Here is a 21,272-nt window from a genome sequence, read left to right on the forward strand (position 1 = left end):
AAGTTTGTCACAACTTGCACACATTTATTTATAGGGATTTTATTCTTTTGGATCTTATTATTTTTTTTAAATTATTTATTTATTTATTTTAGAGAGTGAAAGTGAGCAAACACCTATGAGCGGTGGGAGGGGCAGAGGGAGGAGAGAAGCAGACACCTCTTTGAGTGTGGAGCCCAGCACGGGGCTTGATCTTACCACCTGAGATGAAATCAAGAGTTGGATGCCTAACTGACTGAGCCACCCAGGCACCCCTTGAATCTTTTATTTATTTATTTATTTATTGACAGAGAGAGAGATCACAAGTAGGCAGAGAGGCAGGTAGAGAGGAGGAAGCAGGCTCCCCGCTGAACAGAGAGCCCAATGCGGGGCTCAATCCCAGGACCCTGAGATCACGACCTGAGCCGAAGGCAGAGGCTTAACCCACTGAGCCACCCAGGTTCCCCAGTTTTATACTTTGTATAGAAAATCTTCAAAGAACCAACTTTTACTTTCATTGATTTTTATTATTTCTATCTCTTTGTTGATATTCTCATTTTTTTCTGTATTATTTTCTTGTTTTTCTATTGTTTAGCTCTATGAACAACTTTTTTTTAAAAAGATTTTATTTATTTATTTGACAGAGAGAGATCACAAGTAGGCAGAGAGGCAGGCAGAGTGAGAGGGGGAAGTAGGCTCCTCGCTGAGCAGAGAGCCCAATGCGGGGCTTGATCCCAGGACCCTGAGATCATGACCTGAGCCGAAGGCAGAGGCTTAAGCCCACTGAGCCTCCCAGGCGCCCCTCTATGAACAACTTTTAAAAAAGATTTTATTTATTTATTTGAGACAGAGGGAGCGCAAATGAGCATGAGTCAGGGGAGGGGCAGAGGTAGAGGGAGAAACATACTCCCTGCTGAGCTTAGTACCAGGACCCCAGGATCATGACCTGATCTGAAGGCAGATGCTTAACCGACTTAGCCACCCAGGTCCCTCATCTGTGAGCAGATTTAAGACAGTGGATTTAAAGTCTTTCTGTAGTGAGTCCAATGCCTGGACTTACTCTTTGATGGTTTCTGTCAGTTAGTTTTTCCTTTGACTGGGTCATGCTTTCATATTTCTTGGTGTGCATTGTGGGTTTTTTTGTTAAAAAGTGGTTATTTGAATATTATAATGTGGTAACTCTGGAAATCAGATTTTATCTGTTCTTGATTGTTGAAGGCTGCAGTCATCCATTTGTTTAGTGATTTTTCCGAATTAGTTTTTGCAAAGAATATTCCTTTTGTGTTTTTAACTTTGATAAAGTATAATTTAATCACTTTTTCTTTTGTAGTTGATTCGTTTTGTATTATATTTTAGAAATCTTGCCTCACCAACGATTACAACGATTTTTCTCCTGAATGGTTTATAGTTTTAGGTTTTATATTTAGGTCTTTGGTCCATTTTGAATCAATGGGAACTATTCTTAAAATTTATTTTTATTTTTAAGAATTATTTTTAGACTTATGAAAAATAAACCAGGTCTTATTTCAAAAAAGGAAAAACAACTTTCAACATCACAAGATAATTTTCTTTTTGAAAATGTCTTTTTTTTTAAACTGCTGTTTTGCCAAATCCATAATATCTCATTAGATCTCCAGGACTTATTCATCTTGAATAACTAAAACTTTGTACCCCTTGAGCAACATCTCCCCATATCTCACTCTCTCTAGCCCCTAATAACCACCCTTCTGTTTTCTGCTTCTATGAGTTTGACTGTTTTAGGTTCCACATATAAGTGAGATCATGTATTATTTGTCTTTCTGTGTCTGGTTTATTTCACTAAGCATAATGTCTTGCAGGTTCATCTGTATTTTTGCAAATGGCTGAATTTCCTTCTATTTTTAAAGCTGAAAAATATTCCATTATATGTATATACCACATTTTCTTTATCCACTTACCCCTTGGTAGACATTCAGGTTATTTCCATGTCTTGACTGTGTGAGTAGTGCTGCAGTGAATATAGGAGTGTAGGTATGTCTTTGAGATCCTTATTTCAGGTCCTTTGGGTAAATACCCAGAGGTGAGATTGCTATGTAATTTAGTAGTTCTGGTAACAATACTGTACTTTATCCCTGAAATTTATTAAGAGGGTGAGTCCTATCTTTTCTCACAAGGTGCAGGATAACTATGTGAAATGGATGGTTATGTTAATTAGCCTGATTGTGGTGTTACTTAATTATGATAGGTGTATCAAATCTTCAAGTTGTACACTTTACATACAATTAAAATAGTGTCACAAATTTCTTACAGCAAAAATAATCACAAGTGTAATTTTTTTGTCTGTCAGGTGGCAACATATGACTTCAGCATTCAAGTTCAAATTAATTTCTTCAAGGCTTCAGAACTTTACACTCAATATTGTTTGTCAAATTCTCCTATGATTCCAAAGACAACACCACTTATTCGACCATGTTATGTTCAAGCTACTGGTAAGTAATGTGAAATATTCACTTGGTGTGTTCATATCAAACATTTACACTAAAACAGCTAAAAGTTTAAAAATTCAGAATATGAGGGGCGCCTGGGGGCTCAGTGGGTTAAGCCTCTGCCTTCGGCTCAGGTCATGGTCTCAGGGTCCTGGGATCGAGCCCCACATCGGGCTCTCTGCTCAGCGGAGAACCTGCTTCCCCCTCTCTCTCTGCCTGCCTCTCTGCCTACTTGTGATCTCTGTCTGTCAAATAAATAAAAAATATTAAAAAAAAATTCAGAATATGATATTTACTTTTTAAAAATAGAAATATTTGAAAGTAAACTATGATATGATTTCTGTGTGTATGACTTAAATTGTGCCTGTGAGAATGAATTTTGAGAAATAGTGTAACCAAACCAACATGAAGTTCACTCCTTATTGAGTTACAGAAACTGCACCAGGTGATGTTGTCTCACAAAGACAACTTTATTGAGGAGATCATGGGCAGTGGCTTCTAAAGCTGTGACTCCCTGACATCAGGTGAAGGGTTACTTTTTGTTTAGGGTTAGATGAATATTTATTTATTTCTATTTTTAATTTTTAATTAATTAATTTTTTTGAGAGAAAACATGAGTAGAGGGGGCGGGACAGAGAGAAACTATTAAGCAGATTCCAAGCTCAGCATGGAGCCCCATGCAGGGCTGGATCTCACTACCCTGAGTTCATGACCCGAGTCGAAATCAGGAGTCAGTTGCTTAACTGACTAAGCCATCCAGCTGGACCTAGGATGAATATTTAGCTAGGGAAGCCTTCTTATCCTATGTTGAGGTGGCTATAATGTCACACATGACCCTTAAGAAAATGGGGTCATCCCTATATTGATGTTATGTAAATGAGGTTGAGGCCCCTCCTTGGGTAGAGATTTTAGTATTATAATGAGGCAAAGGTAATGATAGGTTATTCCAGAGCTCACTCCATCGTCTGTGCAGATATGAGTTGGAAGTTTAGCTCAAAAGTTCTGGGTAGTCTGGGGTGGGTGGGAGGTCTTGTCAGGGCAGTTGCTGTCACCTATAGGGTGGTTTCCAGTGTCATTTGCCTGAGTTAAGAGGTAAGCTGGGAAGAAGAGCTTAAGCAAAAATGTAAGACACATGTTAGTGAGTTCAAGCATGTGGGTAGTAAAGGTCAGGCCTTGGGGTCTAGCTGTGACAATAGTGTGGACATAATCTCAGATCAGTGACTCTTGTTTTAAAAAATTGGTTATAACTAAAAACAAAGGTCAGTTTAGTTATTTATTGTATGTGTAGTTTTACATGATTAAATAAAAATATAAATTATTAAAATAATATATGTTAGATTTATAATGAAATGATGAAAATTTTATTTAAGAAAATTTTTCCCCCAAAGGAATGGGTTATTAGAGGACTAAGTTCATGTAAAGAAGGGTAAGTAAAAACAAAGAAACAAAAGAAGGGTAAATATATTAAGTTTTTAAGCATTATTTACTCATTTTCTCCAAATATTCAAATATAAAACCAATTGACTCTGTAAACCCTACTTTTGACAAGCTTTGGTTTTGCATTTTATTATATATAAGTATTTTTCATAAAAGGTTAAGTCTAGTTTATGCCTTATTATGCAATATTTTGTTTTTATAATTCTGACATTAAGTTACTAATAATAGAATAGTGCTCAATTGATAATTATCCTTGGCACCTAGTAAGAGAAGCCTCATTAAAGTGGCATACAATATGGAGATTTATTTCCCTCCTGTTTAAAATACAGAGTTAAGAATTCTACAGCTGGTAGGGATGCTCCATGGATTTCCCCCTTGATTTAAAATAATAATTTTAGGGACACCTGGGTGGCTCAGTTGGTTAAGCAGCTGCCTTTGGCTCAGGTCATGATCCCAGCGTCCTGGGATCGAGTCCCACATCGGGCTCCTTGCTTGGCGGGGAGCCTGCTTCTCCCTCTGCCAATGCTGCCACTCGGCCTGCCTGTGCTCGCGCTCTCTCTCTCTCTCTCTGGCAAATAAATAAAATCTTTAAAAAAATTCATTTTAAGGAAAAAATTATTGTCTAATTTTGTTTTCTGAATTAGGTAAATTACTTACATGAAAAATAAAATTTACTTACTAGACAAATAAAAATTAGTGTATCATCATTATGGAAAATTAGATGTTAGAAACACAGAAATGTCATCTGGAATGCAAATATATAGAGCATACTATTATTGATATCTTCGTATCTTACTCTTTTCTTCTATGCCTTTATTAGTTTTTTTTTTAACATAGTTGCGATCTTACTGCCTGTGTTCGGTTGAAACCTCTTCACTTAGAAACTTTTACTTGGATATTATAGACTCTTAATTATGTAAATTGACACTGATAACTGTTATAGATTATTTTATTCAATAAGTGTCTTTTATAGATTATTTAAGCATAATCATAAGGATTTAGGTTTTTTCTTTTATTTTCTTACTCATATAAATATTGTAGTATTGGACATTTTTGTGTATAATAATTTTTCCCTGTTTAGATTTTCTTAAAAGTGAGATTCTCTGAATTGGCTGCATTCCTTCTGAAGTATATACATGTTAGGGATGCCTGGGTGGCTCAGCCATTAAGCATCTGACTCTTGACATTCATTCAGGTTAGGATCTCAGGGTGGTGAGGTTGGGCTCTGTGCTGGGCATGGATCCTGCTTAAGATTTTCCTCTCTCTCCCCTCCCTCCCTCCCTCCCTTTGCCCCTTTCCCCCTCCTCCAGTGAGCACACACTCAGGCTTTCTCTCTCTCTTTCAAAAAAAAATGTATATACATGTTAAAGCTCTTGATACATTTTGCAAAAGAGCTTTTGTAAAGAGTTATGCTGTTTTACCTCTCCTTCAGTATAAACTCTAACCAGTATTGAATTAAAGAAATTGGATATTTTTCTATGTGATTGAAAGTACATCATTTCAATTTCTTTGATTACTTATGAGGATTAAAATTTTTCTATCTTTGCTAGTAATAATATGTTTCATATGTAAATTATCTGCTCATGAATTTTATCTTTATCATTGTGGTGTATTTGTCTGATGTCAGTGATTTCCTTATTTATTTATATTAAATTTTTTCATCTTTACTGTGAATTTTTTCTGAGATTCATTGCTTGGCATTAGTTTTATTTGTTGTTCAATAAACACTTTATAGTGAAATTTAGCTATCTTTTCCTCTATGATTTCTAACATTGTTTTAAAGATTAGACCATCTTCCCCATTTTAGGGTTTGGTATATATGTAATTCTGTTATTTTTTTCCCTAAATTTTTAATAACTTCATTTTGTTTTATTTTATTATTTATTATTTTTTTAAAGATTTTATTTATTTATTTGACAGAGAGAGTCATAGTGAGAGTGAGCACACAAGTAGGCAGAGTGGGAGAGGGAGAAGCAGGCTTCCCACTGAGCAGGGAGCCTGATGTGGGGCTCAATCCCAGGACCCCGAGCCCAAGGCAGATGTTTAATGACTGAGCTACCCAGGTGCCCCCTTTTTTCTATTTTTAATGGTTTAAAATTCTTTCAACATTTTCTATACTTAGTTAATTTGTAAAAAAAAAAAAAAATATATTGCTGTATTTCCAGAAAGTATTGGAATGTCAAAGCAAACTTCACTTTATTACATAATTTATTGACCCCAGAGTTTACTAATGATTCAAATGATATGAGTATAATCAGGCAGACATGTAACATTTCTTCCTATAGAAGTTGGCATCTATCAGACACAGCTTACAAATTGTCCTTTTCTCCCTCCTTAAGATGCCTTTTGCCTTTGAATTAACATGTAACTTTTGGATGTCATTTTTAGAAACTTGTTCCCAAAGGAAGCTGTTTTGTTTGGAGCTTCCCATTTTTGTACTTTCAATAAGTTACGTAAGTAGGAAGTATCTAAGTGAGGAATTTTCATTCTCCTACCAGCAGTGCCTCATAAATCCATAAATTCTAGATACTTTTGAATGGCCGTTTGGACAGGTAATGTATGTCAGGGTTTGTTTTGTATTTTTTTTTTAATAGTCCACTGGTGAATTCCACTTTTATGTTTGCAAGGACGCTTGGTCAAGTCCATTATTCCCTGACCTACCTCAATAGAAGGATGATAGCTCTGTAGGAGGCTCACAAGCTTTCTGTTATCTCTCTTCTCCCAACTTACATGTATATATTTTAAAATTAAAATAGTGCTAACACAGAATTGGAATCTATTATCTCCTTCTCAGGGCTTATGCTGCATCCCAGAGGCAGTAACATTTTTCATTAATTATCTGATGAAAACACTTACTTAATGACAAGCATCTTCACTCACTTGAAACATTAACTCCTGTTATCCATTTTATAATGTAATTATAGTTTAAATTTCAATTAAAATTTTTATCAGAGATTTGTTATAACAATATATTGTTCATTGTTAACCCAAGTAGTGTAACTGCATAGTTATTTACTTTCCTTTAACATTTTTTTAATTACTGGAGTTATTAATTACTCAATTGTCCTTAGATATTTGACTAAATCCTCCCATGCCGCAAAGCTCTCCTTTATATTATGCTTGTCTGGACAATGTTCCACATAGTCTAGTCTGTCACATAATAATGTCATTATCTACTTATTCTCTTGAAGTAATCTTCCTGGAGCACAGCAACCTCCTGCTTCAACATGGACTAGATACTTTCCCTGCAGCAGAACTTTTGTCTAAGATTTCCTTTCACTATAATTGTGGGGATTTTTAAAAAAACTCTTTTCTGTTTTGAATCTCCTGTTTTTTCAATCTCTTGCCTTCCTCTTTCTTGGTTTAGTGCATTGTTAGGTAGATTATATCTTCCAGGGGCTTCTAAAGAAAGGGCATAAGGGATCTAATTTTTAAGAATTTCCATGTCTGAAAATATCATTGTTTTTCCTTTCACACTTGAATGATAATTTGGTTTAGAATAAAATTCTGTTATTTCACACTGATAATTTTAGTGTGAATCTCTTGTTGTATGTTCTTGTGGAACTTTTCAATAGAAATTCATGTCCTCCGGTTCTATAAAGTTTTCATAAACTATTTCCTTGAAAAGTTCTTCCCACCATTTTCTGTATTTCTTTCTTTAAGGCTTTATTGGTTGTGTTTTGTACAACTTGGAATATGTTATATATTATAATTATCTTATATTTTCTCTCCTCTTGTCCTTTCCCTTATTTCTTTGTTGTAGTTCTCAGGATATTTTTCTAACCTGATTATGTCTTGAGAAATTATTTTGGCAATTTTAAACTAATGAGAGTTAAATTTTTTCTGATTGTTTCATTACCTATAGACTTCTGAAAGATAAAAACAACAGTTTTTATCTCTACTTGTATTATGATGATTTTTTTGACATTTTCTTCTGTTGCTACATTGTCTCATTTTTTGCTGAATTATTTCTCCTTCATTTCTTCTTCATGTTGATGAATTCCTTAAATGTTTGTTGATTTTTGCCTGTTCTCATGATATTAGTGGATCTCACAATGCTGTCTTCATTACCAACTATTATATCATTTCCTGACAATCTGGATCCTAGTGAATGTTTAAGGAGGTCAAAATGTTAGTCTGTAAGACTTTAATCTTGAGCAGTTCAGGTTTTTTTGGAAAATATTTCTTCAAATTAAAAAGGATAATAGGTTAATATATCAACAGTATGCATGCATATTTGATAAACAGATGAAATGGAGCAATTCCTTGAAAGACAAAATCTGTCAAAACTTACACAAGAAGAAATAGTCTGGATAAGCCTCAGTATATTAAAGAAATTGAATCAATAATTCATAACCTTCAAAAACAGAAGGCACCAGGCCCAGATGGGTTCATTGGTCGACTCTATCAAACATTTAGAGAAGGGGCGCCTGGGTGGCTCAGTGGGTTAAAGCCTCTGCCTTTGGCTCGGGTCATGATTCCAGGTCCTGGGATCGAGCCCTCCCTCAGAGAGCCTGCTTCCTCCTCTTTCTCTCTCTCTGCCTGCCTTTCTGCCTAGTTATGATCTCTCTCTGTCAAATAAATAAATAAAATCTTAAAAAAACATTTAGAGAAGAAGTCATACCAATTCTCTATAACCAATTCTCTACAATCTCTTTCAGAAGATAGAAACAGAAAGAATATGTTCTAACTCATTCCAGCTCATTTTGAGGGCAATAGTACTCTAATACCAAACCAGACAAAGGCAATAGAAGAATAGAAAACGGCATACCAATATCTCTTCTCAGCATAGATACAAAAGTCCTTAACAAAATATTAGCAATTCAAATCCAACAATGTGTAAAAAGAATTATGCACCATGACCAAGTGAAATTTATCCCATGTGTGCAAGGTTGGTTTACATTCAGAAATCAATGCATTCCATTATATGAACAGGACAGAGGAAAAAAAATCACATGACCATATCAGTAGATTCAGGGGAGATAAAACATTTTATAAAATCTAATACCCATTCATGAAAACAACTTAGTAAATGAGGACTGGAGCAGAACTTTCTCAACTTGATTAAAAAAATGTATACAAATACCCTGCAGCTATTATCATTCTTAGTGATGAGAAACTCATAGCTTTCTGATTAAAATCAGAAACCAGGCTAAGATGTCCCTAGCTAATGCAATAGGACACAAAGAGGAATCAACAGATACACAGATTAGGAAAGATGAACAACTCTGAATTCATTGATGACATGATCATTTATGTAGAAAACCCGAAAGAATTAGTTAAGATAAACACTTATGGAAATAATAAGCTAATATAACAAGGTTGCAGGATACAAACTTAGTGTACAAAAGTCAGTTTTTCTCCCATATACAAGCAATGAATAAATGGAATTTGAAATTAAATACAAAATACAATTTATATTATCACCCAACCAAAAATGGAATACTTAAGTATATTGACAAGTATTGACAAGATCTATTTAGAGGAGGTGGTGAAATGAAAGGGTGCCTGGCAGACTTTCTCCCGTCTCCCTGAGCCCTTTCTGAGACCTCAGTGGTGTCTTCTCTGCCATCTTGTTGCCAGCACTACTGGGTGATGAAACTAAAACAAGGGGCACTTTGTCTGGATGTGGTTGATTCAGCTATATATCCCCTCAACCACCTCTCACCAAAATGACTAGTAGAAGGAGGAACACCCAACAGAAGAAAAATTCAGAGACTGTGCCCTCTGTCACATAAGTATTGAATATGGACATAAATAGTATCTCAGAAAGAGAATTCAAAATAACAATTATCCAGGCAATGGCCAGGTTGGAGAAGACCATTAGTGGCAGCATAGAATCTCTAAGGGCAGAAGTGAGGGCTGATCTGGCAGTACTAAAAAATGCTATCAATGAGATCCGATCTAATCTAAATACTCTAACAGCTAGGGTAACGGAGGCAGATGATCGAATTAATGAACTAGAAGACAAACTGACAGAAAAGAAGGATCAGGAGGAGGCCTGGAACAAACAGCTTAGAAGCCATGAAAACAGAATTAGGGAAATAAATGATGCCATGAAATGTTCCAATGTCAGAATTATTGGGATCCCTGAGAGGGTGGAGAAAGAGAGAAGACTAGAAGATATAGGTGAACAAATTCTAGATGAAAATTTCCCCAATCTGGAGAATGGAACAAGTGTTTGTGTCCTAGAGGCAGAAAGGACACCGCCCCCCCTCCCAGATCAACAAGTCTAGAAAGACCTCCAGACACTTAATTATGAAATTCACAGATCAGAATTTCAGACAGGAGGTCTTAAGGACAGCCTGGGGGAAGAGATCCTTTTTGTACAGAGGAAGGACCATCAGAATAACTTCAAACCTGTCCACAGAAACCTGCAAGCCAGAAAGGACTGGCAAGACATATTCAGGGCAATAAATGAGAAGAACATGTAGCAAGAAGACTTTATCCGGCAAGGCTGACACTCAGAATGGATGGAAAGATAAAGAGCTTCCAAGACTGGCAAGGTTTAAAAGAGTATGTGACCACCAAGTCGGTACTAAAAGAAATATTAAGGGGGGGTTCTATAAAAGAAGAAAGAACCAAAGAGTGACATAGAACAGAAATTTACAGAGACAATTTATAGAAACAAGGACTTCACAGGCAACATGATGTCAATAAAAACGTATTTTTCAATAATCACTGTTAGTGTGAATGGCTTAAATGCTCCCACAAAATGGCACAGGATTGCAGACTGGATAAAACGACAGGACCCATCCATATGCTGTCTACAAAAGAAACATTTGGAACCTAAAAATACATGCAGACTGAAAGTGAAGGGATGAAGAAACATCTTTCATGCCAATGGGCCTCAAAAGAAAGCTGGGATAGTGATTCTCATATCAGATAAATTAGATTTTAAGCTAAAGACTGTAGTCAGACATACAGAAGGACATTACCTCATTGAGGTACCACCTTACACCATTTAGAATGGCCAAAATCAACAGGCAGGAAACAAGTGTTGGAGAGGATGTGGAGAAAGGGGAACCCTCTTACACTGTTGGTGGGAATGCAAGTTGGTGCAGCCACTTTGGAAAACAATGTGGAGATTCCTTAAGAGATTAAAAATAGAGCTACGCTATAACCCTGCAATTGCACTACTGGGTATGTACCCCAAAGATACAGATGTAGTGAAAAGAAGGGCTATCTGTACCCCAATGTTCATAGCAGCAATGGCCACAGTTGCCAAACTGTGGAAAGAACCAAGATGCCCTTCAATACACCAATGGATAAAGAAGATATGATACATATATACAATGGAATATTATGCCTCCATCAGAAAGAATGAATACTCAACTTTTATATCAACATGGATGGGTCTGGAGGAGAGTATGCTGAGTGAAATATGTCAAGCAGAGAAAATTAATTATCACATGGTTTCACTTACTTGTGGAGCATAAGGAATAACATGGAGGACATTAGGAGGAGGAAAGGAAAAGTGAATTGGGGGAAATCAGAGGGGAAGATGAACAATGAGAGACTGTGGACTCTGAAAAACAAACAGTTTTGGAGGGAAGGGGGTAGGGCGTTGGGTGAGCTTGGTGGTGGGTATTAAGGGGGGCACATATTACATAGAGCACTGGGTGTGGTGCATAAACGATGAGTTTTGGAACACTGAAAAAATAAAATTAATTAAAAAGAATATAGATAAAAAGATCTATTTAAGGAAGGATATCAAATGATGAAATTTATCTGATGAAAGATACAAAAGAATAATTAAATAAAGGAGTGGTATTCGATGTTCATGCATAGGAAGTCTCAATATTGTTAAGATGGCACTTCTTCCCAACTTGATCTAGAGATTCAGTGCAATCTCAGTCAGAATCCCAGAATATTATTTTATAGGTGTTGCCAAATTGAGAGAAGTTTATATGGAAAGGAAAAGACACACAATAGCCAACACACTACTGAAGGAGAACAACAAAATTGGAGGACTGACACTATCCAACTTCAAGACATTCTACAAAAGTGCAATAATCATGAGACTTTGGTATTGGCAGAAATATAGACAAATAGGTAAGTGGAATAGAAAAGAGAGCCCAGAAATAGACCAACATAAATGTAGTCAACTGATCTTTGACATGTGATTAGAAGCAGTAATGCTCAGAAAAGGTAGTTTTTTTCAAAAAATACTGCTGAACAACTGGATATGACAAGCAAAGATATGAATCTAGATACAGACTTCACACTCCTCACAAAAATTAACTTAAAATGGCTCATAGAACTAAATGTAAAATGCAAAATTAACAAAACTTTTGGGAGATAACAGAAGGTAAAATCTACAGGACTTGAGTTTGGTAATGACATTTTAGATATAATAACAGAGGCAAGATCTGTGAAAGAAGGACTGAGAAGCTGCAGTTCATTAAAATTAAAAATTTTTGCTCTGCAAAAGACACTGTCAAAAGACCAAAAAGGCAGACGACTTACTGGGAGAAAATATTTGCAAAAGGCAGTTTCTTTTCGCTTCTGTGCTTCTGTATTTGTCAGCTCTATTATAAAGATCATTTTAACTATGTTTACTTTAATTCTGAGCTCAATATTTAATGTATTTTATGCTCTTAATATCTCAAGGGTAATTTTTTTTATTGTACTTGTAAGTAGTTACCATTGAAATACAAAACTGGAATTTTATAGATGTGATAAGCCATGATATTTTATAAATGTTTTAAAGTATGGCTTTGTTTTCTGTCTGGTTACATAAAAATAAAAAATAATTTTATTATTTCTTATTTTGTATTGAAAAGTATAGTAATAATTATCTATAAGCTAATATCTCTTACTATTTTATCAGTATATTTACTTTCCTCTCGTAGTATTGCAAGCACCATTGAGATTATCCAACACTGATTTTATATTTGAAATGCCATTGCATATTTTGGATTCTAATAACAAGGTCACAAAAACTCAGGTATGTATAAAGAATTGATGCAGTTTACAACCTTTTTTTTTAAATTATGGTTTTTAGTTTACTGAGTTGATTATTCTGAAGCACATATTGTAGGAATACTTTGTTTTAGAGAACTTATACATACAATATTTCTCAGAAGTAATTATCAAAGTATACAAATACTCATTTTTATATATACATTTTTATATATACATATATTTAATTGGATTATTCAAAATATTTTAAATAGAATTAAGTTACTAGTATCTTCTTATATAAATAGAAGCTATGATTAAATTAATGGGAAGTATGTTCCATTCAGGTAAGGAAATGTGGTGAAAGGTAATAATAAAAATTGGAAAGATCCAGGTATATAATAAAGTGATTTCTATAAAAATCTAGTCTTTTTTCTTACTAGATATCTCTGTGTCTCTCCTAATTATGAATCCACCTAGAAGAAAAAAAAAAGACATGCATAAAGGAAGCTCATGCATACATATTAGAAATTTGTATTTATAGTAACTCTTTATTATGTTATATATTGTCTTTCCTACAATTAATTCTGAACCTCTGTAGCTTTGAAGAAAAATTGCATGGCAAAAATATTTAACATTGCATGTGTCAAATAATAGCAGAGTCCTAAATGAAATTATAGTTAGAGAAGAATTGAGGATCTCTTCTGAAATTAACATGAGACTGTTTCAAGTATAAAATATCCGTAAAACTTCTGAGTCTAACATAACTTCAAGGATGCAAAAGACTTTGTATGTGGGGGCTAGAAAGGAAGCTTTAGTGAGCTGAACTGGATTGAATCCAAAGGAAAAGCAGTCCCTTTATAAATGTGAGATTATTTTATATCATTGAAATTTTATTCATTTGGCATAATGAAAGACAATCTAGACAAGAGCCTTCTCTCTTGAGTGGCAAAAGAGTCACATTGGCCCCACAGAGAAAGAAATGTGTCTATGATGCACTACTTGAATTTGCCATGGATGATATTTGTATAGTCATAATAAAATATATAATACAGAGAAGTCTTAATATTTTATGGGGCAAAATTAAAATTTGATCATATATATTACGTGTGAAATGACAGGTGTGTGTGTGATAGGTACAATGTGTATGTGAAGATTAAGTTGACAGAAGGGTTGGGAATGGTAGAAGAAAGTGAAGTAAAATTCATTTTACCTAGTGGGTAATTAAAGGAGATTATCTAAAGTTGACAGAAGAACTAGCGTGAATAGTGAATAGCGTGAATTCTTGTATTATAGAATATACTTTTCTGATGTGTCATGTGATGGAGATGATGGACCCTGATAAAGAGAAATGATGCTAGATTATCTAGGTGGTCCCAGTTGAACTACACAAGTGGTTAAAACCAGAGAAACTTTCCTGTGCTCAGAAGGAAATGTGATGACAGAAGAAGGGTAGAGAGATATGATGTTTTTGTATTTGAAGATAGTGGAAGGAATCCACCAGCCAATGAATGTGTTTGCCTTCTAGAAACTGGGAATAGCAAGGAAATAGTCTTTTCTAGAGCCCTCCAGAAACTATCATAGTTCCTTCTAACACCTTGATCCTAGTCCAGTGATGTGCCTTTTGAACTTATAACCTACAAGACTGTAATTTTATAAATTTGTGTTCATTTAAACTATTAAGTTTGTGGTAATTTAAGGTAGTAATAAAAAAAAACTAAAGTAGACCATATCAACATTGTATTTAGAATCAGGGTATAACTAGAGAAAATCCAACATTTAGCTAAAATTAGTTGCTTCAGGGAAGCAGATCTCTTGATGAGGAGTTGAGTGGGTCATCTGTTTTTCGTTTGCTTGTCTTTTTGGGACAGCTGTTCTCTTTTTTTAAACAAGTATTTTTGAATTATTTGTGTAAGGTGTGTACCTGTATCATTTTGATGAAGGTATTTAAAAACTACTATACGTACTAAATGTTCCTTATAGATGACTGTATCAGTTTTGTTCTTGGGATAGGATTGGAAAGTGGATAGTATTTTTAGAGATCTAACATTTCCTCATTTCAGAATGAGTAAAATGAGGCATTCAGATGACTAGTACATCTCCATCTTCTGTTTTAAAAGGTGTTTTTTTTTCTTTATAAGATGCAAATATTAGACTTAAATAGATGTTTACGTACTGAGAGACTTTGGGAATAAAATTGACTCATTTTAAAATCCTGAATATTTTAAATCAATCATACTTTAGATAGAGATGAAGTACACTCTTTTGTTGTGTTGCCAGTTGTATGGATAATTCTATACTTTTCAAATTTTGAAGAGTAAAGCTAAAACAATACCTAGTTGAGGGTTTTATTTTAATAGTATATTGTATTGGAGAGACAAGTCTGCACACAAGTCCTGCATATAGCTCCCAGATTTACCAGAACTTTACAAACATAGTGCAAAGAGTTTATGTATATTCTTTACATGACTTTCCCTATTATTAACACCTATACAGCCTAGAATATTTTTCAGACCTAAGAAATTAACATTAGAACAAAATTATTAATTAGACCATAGATTGTATTTGTGTTTCACCAGTTTTTCAGTAATGTCCTTTTACTGTTTCAGGGTTCAATTAAGGGTATCATGTTTTATTTAGTTTCTTCTGATATGTGACAGGCTCTCAGTCTTACTCATTTTTTAATGACTTTGTCATATTTTAAGAGTACCGTTTTGGTACTGTTTCAGAATGTTCTTTAATTTTCACTTGTCTGATTTTTTCCACCTGATTCAGCTTCATTCTTATTTTTCATGGGTTTTGGGGCAGAATGTAACAGACGCGAATTGTCTTTTTTATCACATCATGTGAAGGGAGTACATGATATCAGCATAACTTATCACTGGTGATATATGTCAGGAGAACTGAAAAAAATTATATAAACGGTTTCTGTTTTTTCACACTCTGCATTTTATTTTATTTATTTATTTATAAAAGATTTTATTTATTTATTTAACACAGAGAGAGATCACAGGTAGGCAGAGAGGCAGGCAGAGAGAGAGAGAGGGGGAAGCAGGCTTCTCGCTGAGCAGAAAGCCTGATGCAGGGCTCAATCCCAGGACCCTGAGATCATGACCTGAGCCAAAGGCAGAGGTTTAACCCACTAAGCCACTCAGGTGCCCCACACACTCTGCATTTTAGAAGTGAGTTGTCAATTTCACCCCACACTCAAGGTGTTAGGGGTCAAGCTGTACCTTCTGGAGGGGGGGATTTATATATATATTATTTGGAATTTGTCTGTAAGGAAAATTTATTTATTTTATTAGTTATTTTATTAATATGCCAGTGTCACCTTACAAATATTTATACATTCAGTTATAATCAATATTACATTATTTATTTTGTTATTAAATTTTGTTTTTGTTATTTTGTTATATTTTGTTATTAAATGTTCCAGCTCTGGCCATTTGGAATTCTTTTAGATTGGTCTTTTGACATGCTTCCATCATTATGATTTTTTTTTTAAATATATTTTATTTATTTGTTGAGAGAGAGAGCATGCACACAAGCAGGGGGAGCAGCAGGCAGAGGGAGAAGCAGGCTCCCTGCTCAGGAAGGAGCTGGATATGGGACTAGATCCCAGGCCCCTGGAATCATGACCTGAGCTGAAGGCAGACGTTTAACCGACTGAGCCACCCAGGCATCCCCCATCATTATGATTTTTAAGCATTCTCATACTTTCTGGCGCTAAAAAATGGTCCATGTTTATCTTTTATTTTATTTTTTCTAGCTCTAGAATCAATATTTTCTCCAGCAAACCCCACTGCCATTTATGGAAGAATGGCATTTAGAAACCAAGATCTGTACACTAGGTGTGGTAACTGCTACTGGGGTGTCACATGTTCTAAGTCCTTTTTGCAAATAGAATCAGGAAATATTTGTATACTAACTTGTAAATATAAATATATCTATAATTTATCTATCATTCTATTGTTATCATCCATCTATTTAGCTAGCTAGCTAAAGATGAATTCAAACTGGTATTTCTGAATCTAATCTAATCTAACACAAAGTTTATTTCAGTCTTTCTTCCTTGCTCATTTTTAACTAATTTCTCTGACAATAAGAAATGTGGCTCTCTTATTCATAATGTATTTGCTTACTTTTTAAACTCTTTTTTTTTTAAAGATTTTATTTATTTATTTGACAGAGATCACAAGTAGGCAGAGAGGCAGGCAGAGAGAGAGGGGGAAGCAGGCTCCCCGCTGAGCAGAGAGCCCGATATGGGGTTCGATCCCAGGACCCTGAGATCATGACCTGAGCTGAAGGCAGAGGCTTTAACCCACTGAGCCACCCAGGTGCCCCTATTTGCTTACTTTTTAACTGTAGTGTACTAGTAAGGAAGTTTCAGAATTTTTAACCTGTAGCTAGAATTGCTAGCATATTTACCAACATATTTACCAATAGTGTGTATAAAGAGTATTTTTTTGTCCTTAACTTTATAGTTTCCATTCAAAACATAGTTTTTCTGTTACTTAAGCCATTCCTCCTCACCCCCACTAACTTTGGTGATACTATTTCATACATCTGTAATATAGTGTGTTGAATTCTACAATCCATCCTGGCATTCTCAACATCTTGTTTGATTGTTTTTAATTTACATACATTCAGATCCATTCTTAGTAGTATACAGTTCTATGGGCTTTGAAAAATACATAGAATAATTTGTCTACCACTTCAATACAGTACAGAACAGTTTCATGACACTGCAAATTCTCAGTGTAACCCCTTTGTAGTAAGCTGTTACTCCTTCCACCAATACTTGGCAACCGCTGATTCGTCTTTTTCCATCCACGTAATTTTGCATTTCCAGATTGACAGGTAATTTAATTATACAAAATTTAGCCATTTGGGTCTGGCATCTTTCACTTAGCAAGATATATTTAATATTCACTTATGTTTTTGTTGAATTAATACTTCATTTACTTCATCACTGAATTTTAGCCCATTGTATGGAATGTTTATCCATTCATTACTTAAAGGAAATCTTGGGGTTTCTTCCTCCATTGTTTTGCAATGAACAAAGCTATTATAAACACTAACATACAGATTTTTATGTGAACATCAGTTTTCACTTCACTTAAGTAAATACTTAGGAGTGGTAATACTGCGTCATATGGTAGTCATATGTTTAACATTATAAGAAACTACTGAACTGTCTTCCAAAGTGACTATACCATTTTACAGTCTCAAAACCATGAATGAGGATTGCAGCTTCTCTCCATCCTTGCTAGCTAGCATAGCTATGTTGATGTTTTTATTTTACCCCACTGTCCTTTGTGTATTTTTCATAGTTGTTAATAGGTAGTGAACACACTTGCATACCACTTTTTTGCCTAACATCACTTTTAAAATGATCTCTCCATGAATTCCACTTTTAATCATTTGATTTTGTACGTAGGTTCTTCAAGTTGGCATGGTAAAAGAAGCTAAATTTTATATTGAATTTTATAATTTTTATAAATGTCTTATTTAGTTAGTTATTTTGTTTGTAAATAGGATCTTGTCTTACATAATACTTCAAAACAAGATGTGGAATGGACTTTGGATATTAGTGGCACTGGGAAACTTTTCAAAGATGGCATATTCAAGATTAGTGTGCTGAGTGGGATTCTGCAACCACATGAAGAATGTAATATTTCCATAAGTTTCTGTCCAAGTAAGTACTTTTTTCCTGCATTTGTTATAGATATTTCAATTTGTCCCTCACATATTATTTAATTTTACCATGTACACAAAAGTTTAGGTTATTTTTTTATGTGTTCTTAAAACAGTTCTAAGAAGTTTCGTACTAGAATTTTGTGGTCACCATCCCCAAAAATTACTCCCAGTGATCCTCACCTCTTGGTATTCATGCCCTTATAGAGTCCCCTCCCACATCACATAAGACTGATATATTACCCATGGGATATTCCAGATGTGGTGGTTTGTGACTTGCAGTGTAGGTCAGAAAAGGCATTGCCACATCTAGCTTATACTCTTGGATTACTTGCTGTGGGGGAATCTGGTCAGCATGTTTATTTATGTATATGTCCACTTCTTTACTGGTGTTTTTTAATTAAACAACTTTATTATACCTTTTTGTAATTGGTGTGACAAATTTTCTGTCATTACAAATCTGTTACAAAAATTCTTGGCCGTTCTTGCACGTTTACGTTTCTAAATGAACTATACATTATTTTTTTCCTGTTTCTAGAAAAAGGCATTCAATTGAGTTTTTCCCTTCAATGAATACCATGTTTTTCTAGTAATGAAAGTTTATTTTATATGCATCATTATTGTGAATGAGATTTTTTAAGTTACTCTTTTTAATTATCTATCTATCTATCTATCTATCTATATAAAAGAATGTATTTGTAGTTTATCTGACTCTTGGCTCCTATACTGAACTTCTGTGGTTTAATCTGGAAGTTTTTTAAAGATTATTCTCTTTGTTTTCTAAGTAAATAGTTTTAAAATCTAAAATCATAGTAACTAATGAATTTGTTTCTTTATTGACAATATCTCTTCCTCTGCCTTATTCTCCTTCTGAATCTGTTAATATATTGTTGTTATAGTACATTTATATTACAGTTGCATTACAGTTGTTTATTGTAATCTACCTGAACCTGTTACTACAATGGCAGTTTGTTAAAACTTTTTCCATTCCAATAGTTTTGCTTTGTGTATTTAAATGTTATAAAAAGTTTACGTCTTATATATCTTTTATAAATAAGTATATACATTTAAAATAATGTTCTTTTTTCTACTAAATGCTATTTGCTTGAATGCTGTTTATGTGACACATTGTCACTTTGTCTTCCTTTTGTCAGCCTTTGGTTGATACTTCATTTTATTTTCAGTCTGTGTCTTTTAAATTTAAGACCAGTATTAGAAAGCAAACGACATATATGTTATATAAAAAAAAAATTATATTAAAAAAAAAGAAAGTAAAGTATGTTGCCTATCTTCCTGAGCAAGACTGAAATATGATTCTTAGGAGGGGAATTTAATTTATTCGTATTTTGTGTTACATGTTCATTTTTAGGCAGTTTCATTTTATATTTCCTTTGTATTTTTTATTATTTTTCATAACTTTTATGTATTGATCTAATTTTTGTTTTATTTACCATACATCTTATTTCTCTTCTCTATGTTATCTTGAAACCTTTGAAAACAATGCCTCTTTGGATAACATATTTTCCTATCAGTTCTATGATGGAACAATATCCATGAACTTGTCCACTGATGAAATTATAGTATGGGTTTATTTCTTACTCAGGAAATTGTTGGAATACTTTGGAATTTTATTTCTGGTTTGTGTTTATACACTAGTTAGTGTTTAAACACTAACTGTATCATTCCATTCCTCCCACTGCTTCATCAGTGGGCTGGAGTCTTCTCCATCTCTAAGGCATTGAGGTAACAGGTGGCGAGGCAAAACTCGCAGATCAAAGCCGACAGACTGGATGACAGTGCTGGCTTCTTCAGAATCAAACAGCTGAATGGAGAAAGGAGTCTTCGGGGAGTTGGAGTTGAGTTATAGGGGTTTTCTGAGTTGGGACCAGGGTAACATCACCTTGATGTTTTGGTCACCCTCATTTATTTTCTTCTAGTGCAGATAATTTTTACTTTTCCTGGCTCATATGGCACTGAATACCGCCCTCATAACTTTGCCTTAGTAGTTCTTTCCAATCAAGTATGCATCTATTTTCTGGTTTTCTCAGTTGTTTTTATTGTTCATTAAAATGGGGATACTACTGGAAGAGGAAGAAGAAGATATCTTCTATTTTGCCTTAAATTCTTATGTTTTAGATGAGATACTATAAAGAGAAAATTCACACTTAGAAGTGATTATTTTTGAAAGTGTCTTTTGAATTACAACTTTATTGAAATCTGATTCACAGACCATTAAATACATTTTTTTAAGTGTACGGTGTACTAGTTTTTAGGGTAGTCACAGTGGGGCAACTATCACCACAGCCTAATTTTAAAAACATATTCATTGCCTATGAAGGAAAGCCCATTCCCATTGGTAGTCACGCCCTATGTCCCATTCAGCTACTGCTGACCACTATTTGCAGTCTCTAGGAATATGATTACTGTGGACATTTCATATGAATAGAATCATACAGTGTGTGTCCTCTCGTGATTGGCTTCCTTCACACTGCATAATAATTTCAGGGTTCATCCATGTTGTAGCATCAGTCAATACTTAATTCCTTTCTATTACCAGTAATTGTAAGGATATATCACATGTTCTCTGTGCATAAACATTCACTATCTATTCAGTTGATGGACATTTGGATCATTTCTACTTTTTGACTCTTATGAATGTAACAGCTATGAATATTCATGTACAGTTTTGTGAGGCTACATGTTTTCCTTTATTTGGTTATATATGATAGAGTGGTATTGTTGGGTCATAGGATAATTTGATGTTTATTATATCTTTTTAAATATTTTATTTAT

The 21,272-nt window shown here is 34.3% G+C and overlaps 1 protein-coding gene across 1 annotated transcript in view; it reads left to right on the forward strand.

Annotated features, from left to right (window-relative positions):
- CFAP47 (cilia and flagella associated protein 47) overlaps positions 1 to 21,272 on the forward strand; it is a 509,602-nt gene that overhangs the window by 100,162 nt on the left and 388,168 nt on the right. The window contains exons 22-24 of the mRNA XM_032883134.1: positions 2,303 to 2,444; positions 12,734 to 12,828; positions 18,321 to 18,480. Of these exons, the coding sequence (XP_032739025.1) occupies positions 2,303 to 2,444; positions 12,734 to 12,828; positions 18,321 to 18,480 (397 nt within the window). The remainder of the gene's footprint in view (positions 1 to 2,302; positions 2,445 to 12,733; positions 12,829 to 18,320; positions 18,481 to 21,272) is intronic.

This window comes from Lontra canadensis, unplaced genomic scaffold (genome assembly GCF_010015895.1).
Source record: "Lontra canadensis isolate GAN:19392208 unplaced genomic scaffold, GSC_riverotter_1.0 scaffold86, whole genome shotgun sequence".
Lineage (NCBI taxonomy): Eukaryota > Metazoa > Chordata > Mammalia > Carnivora > Mustelidae > Lontra > Lontra canadensis.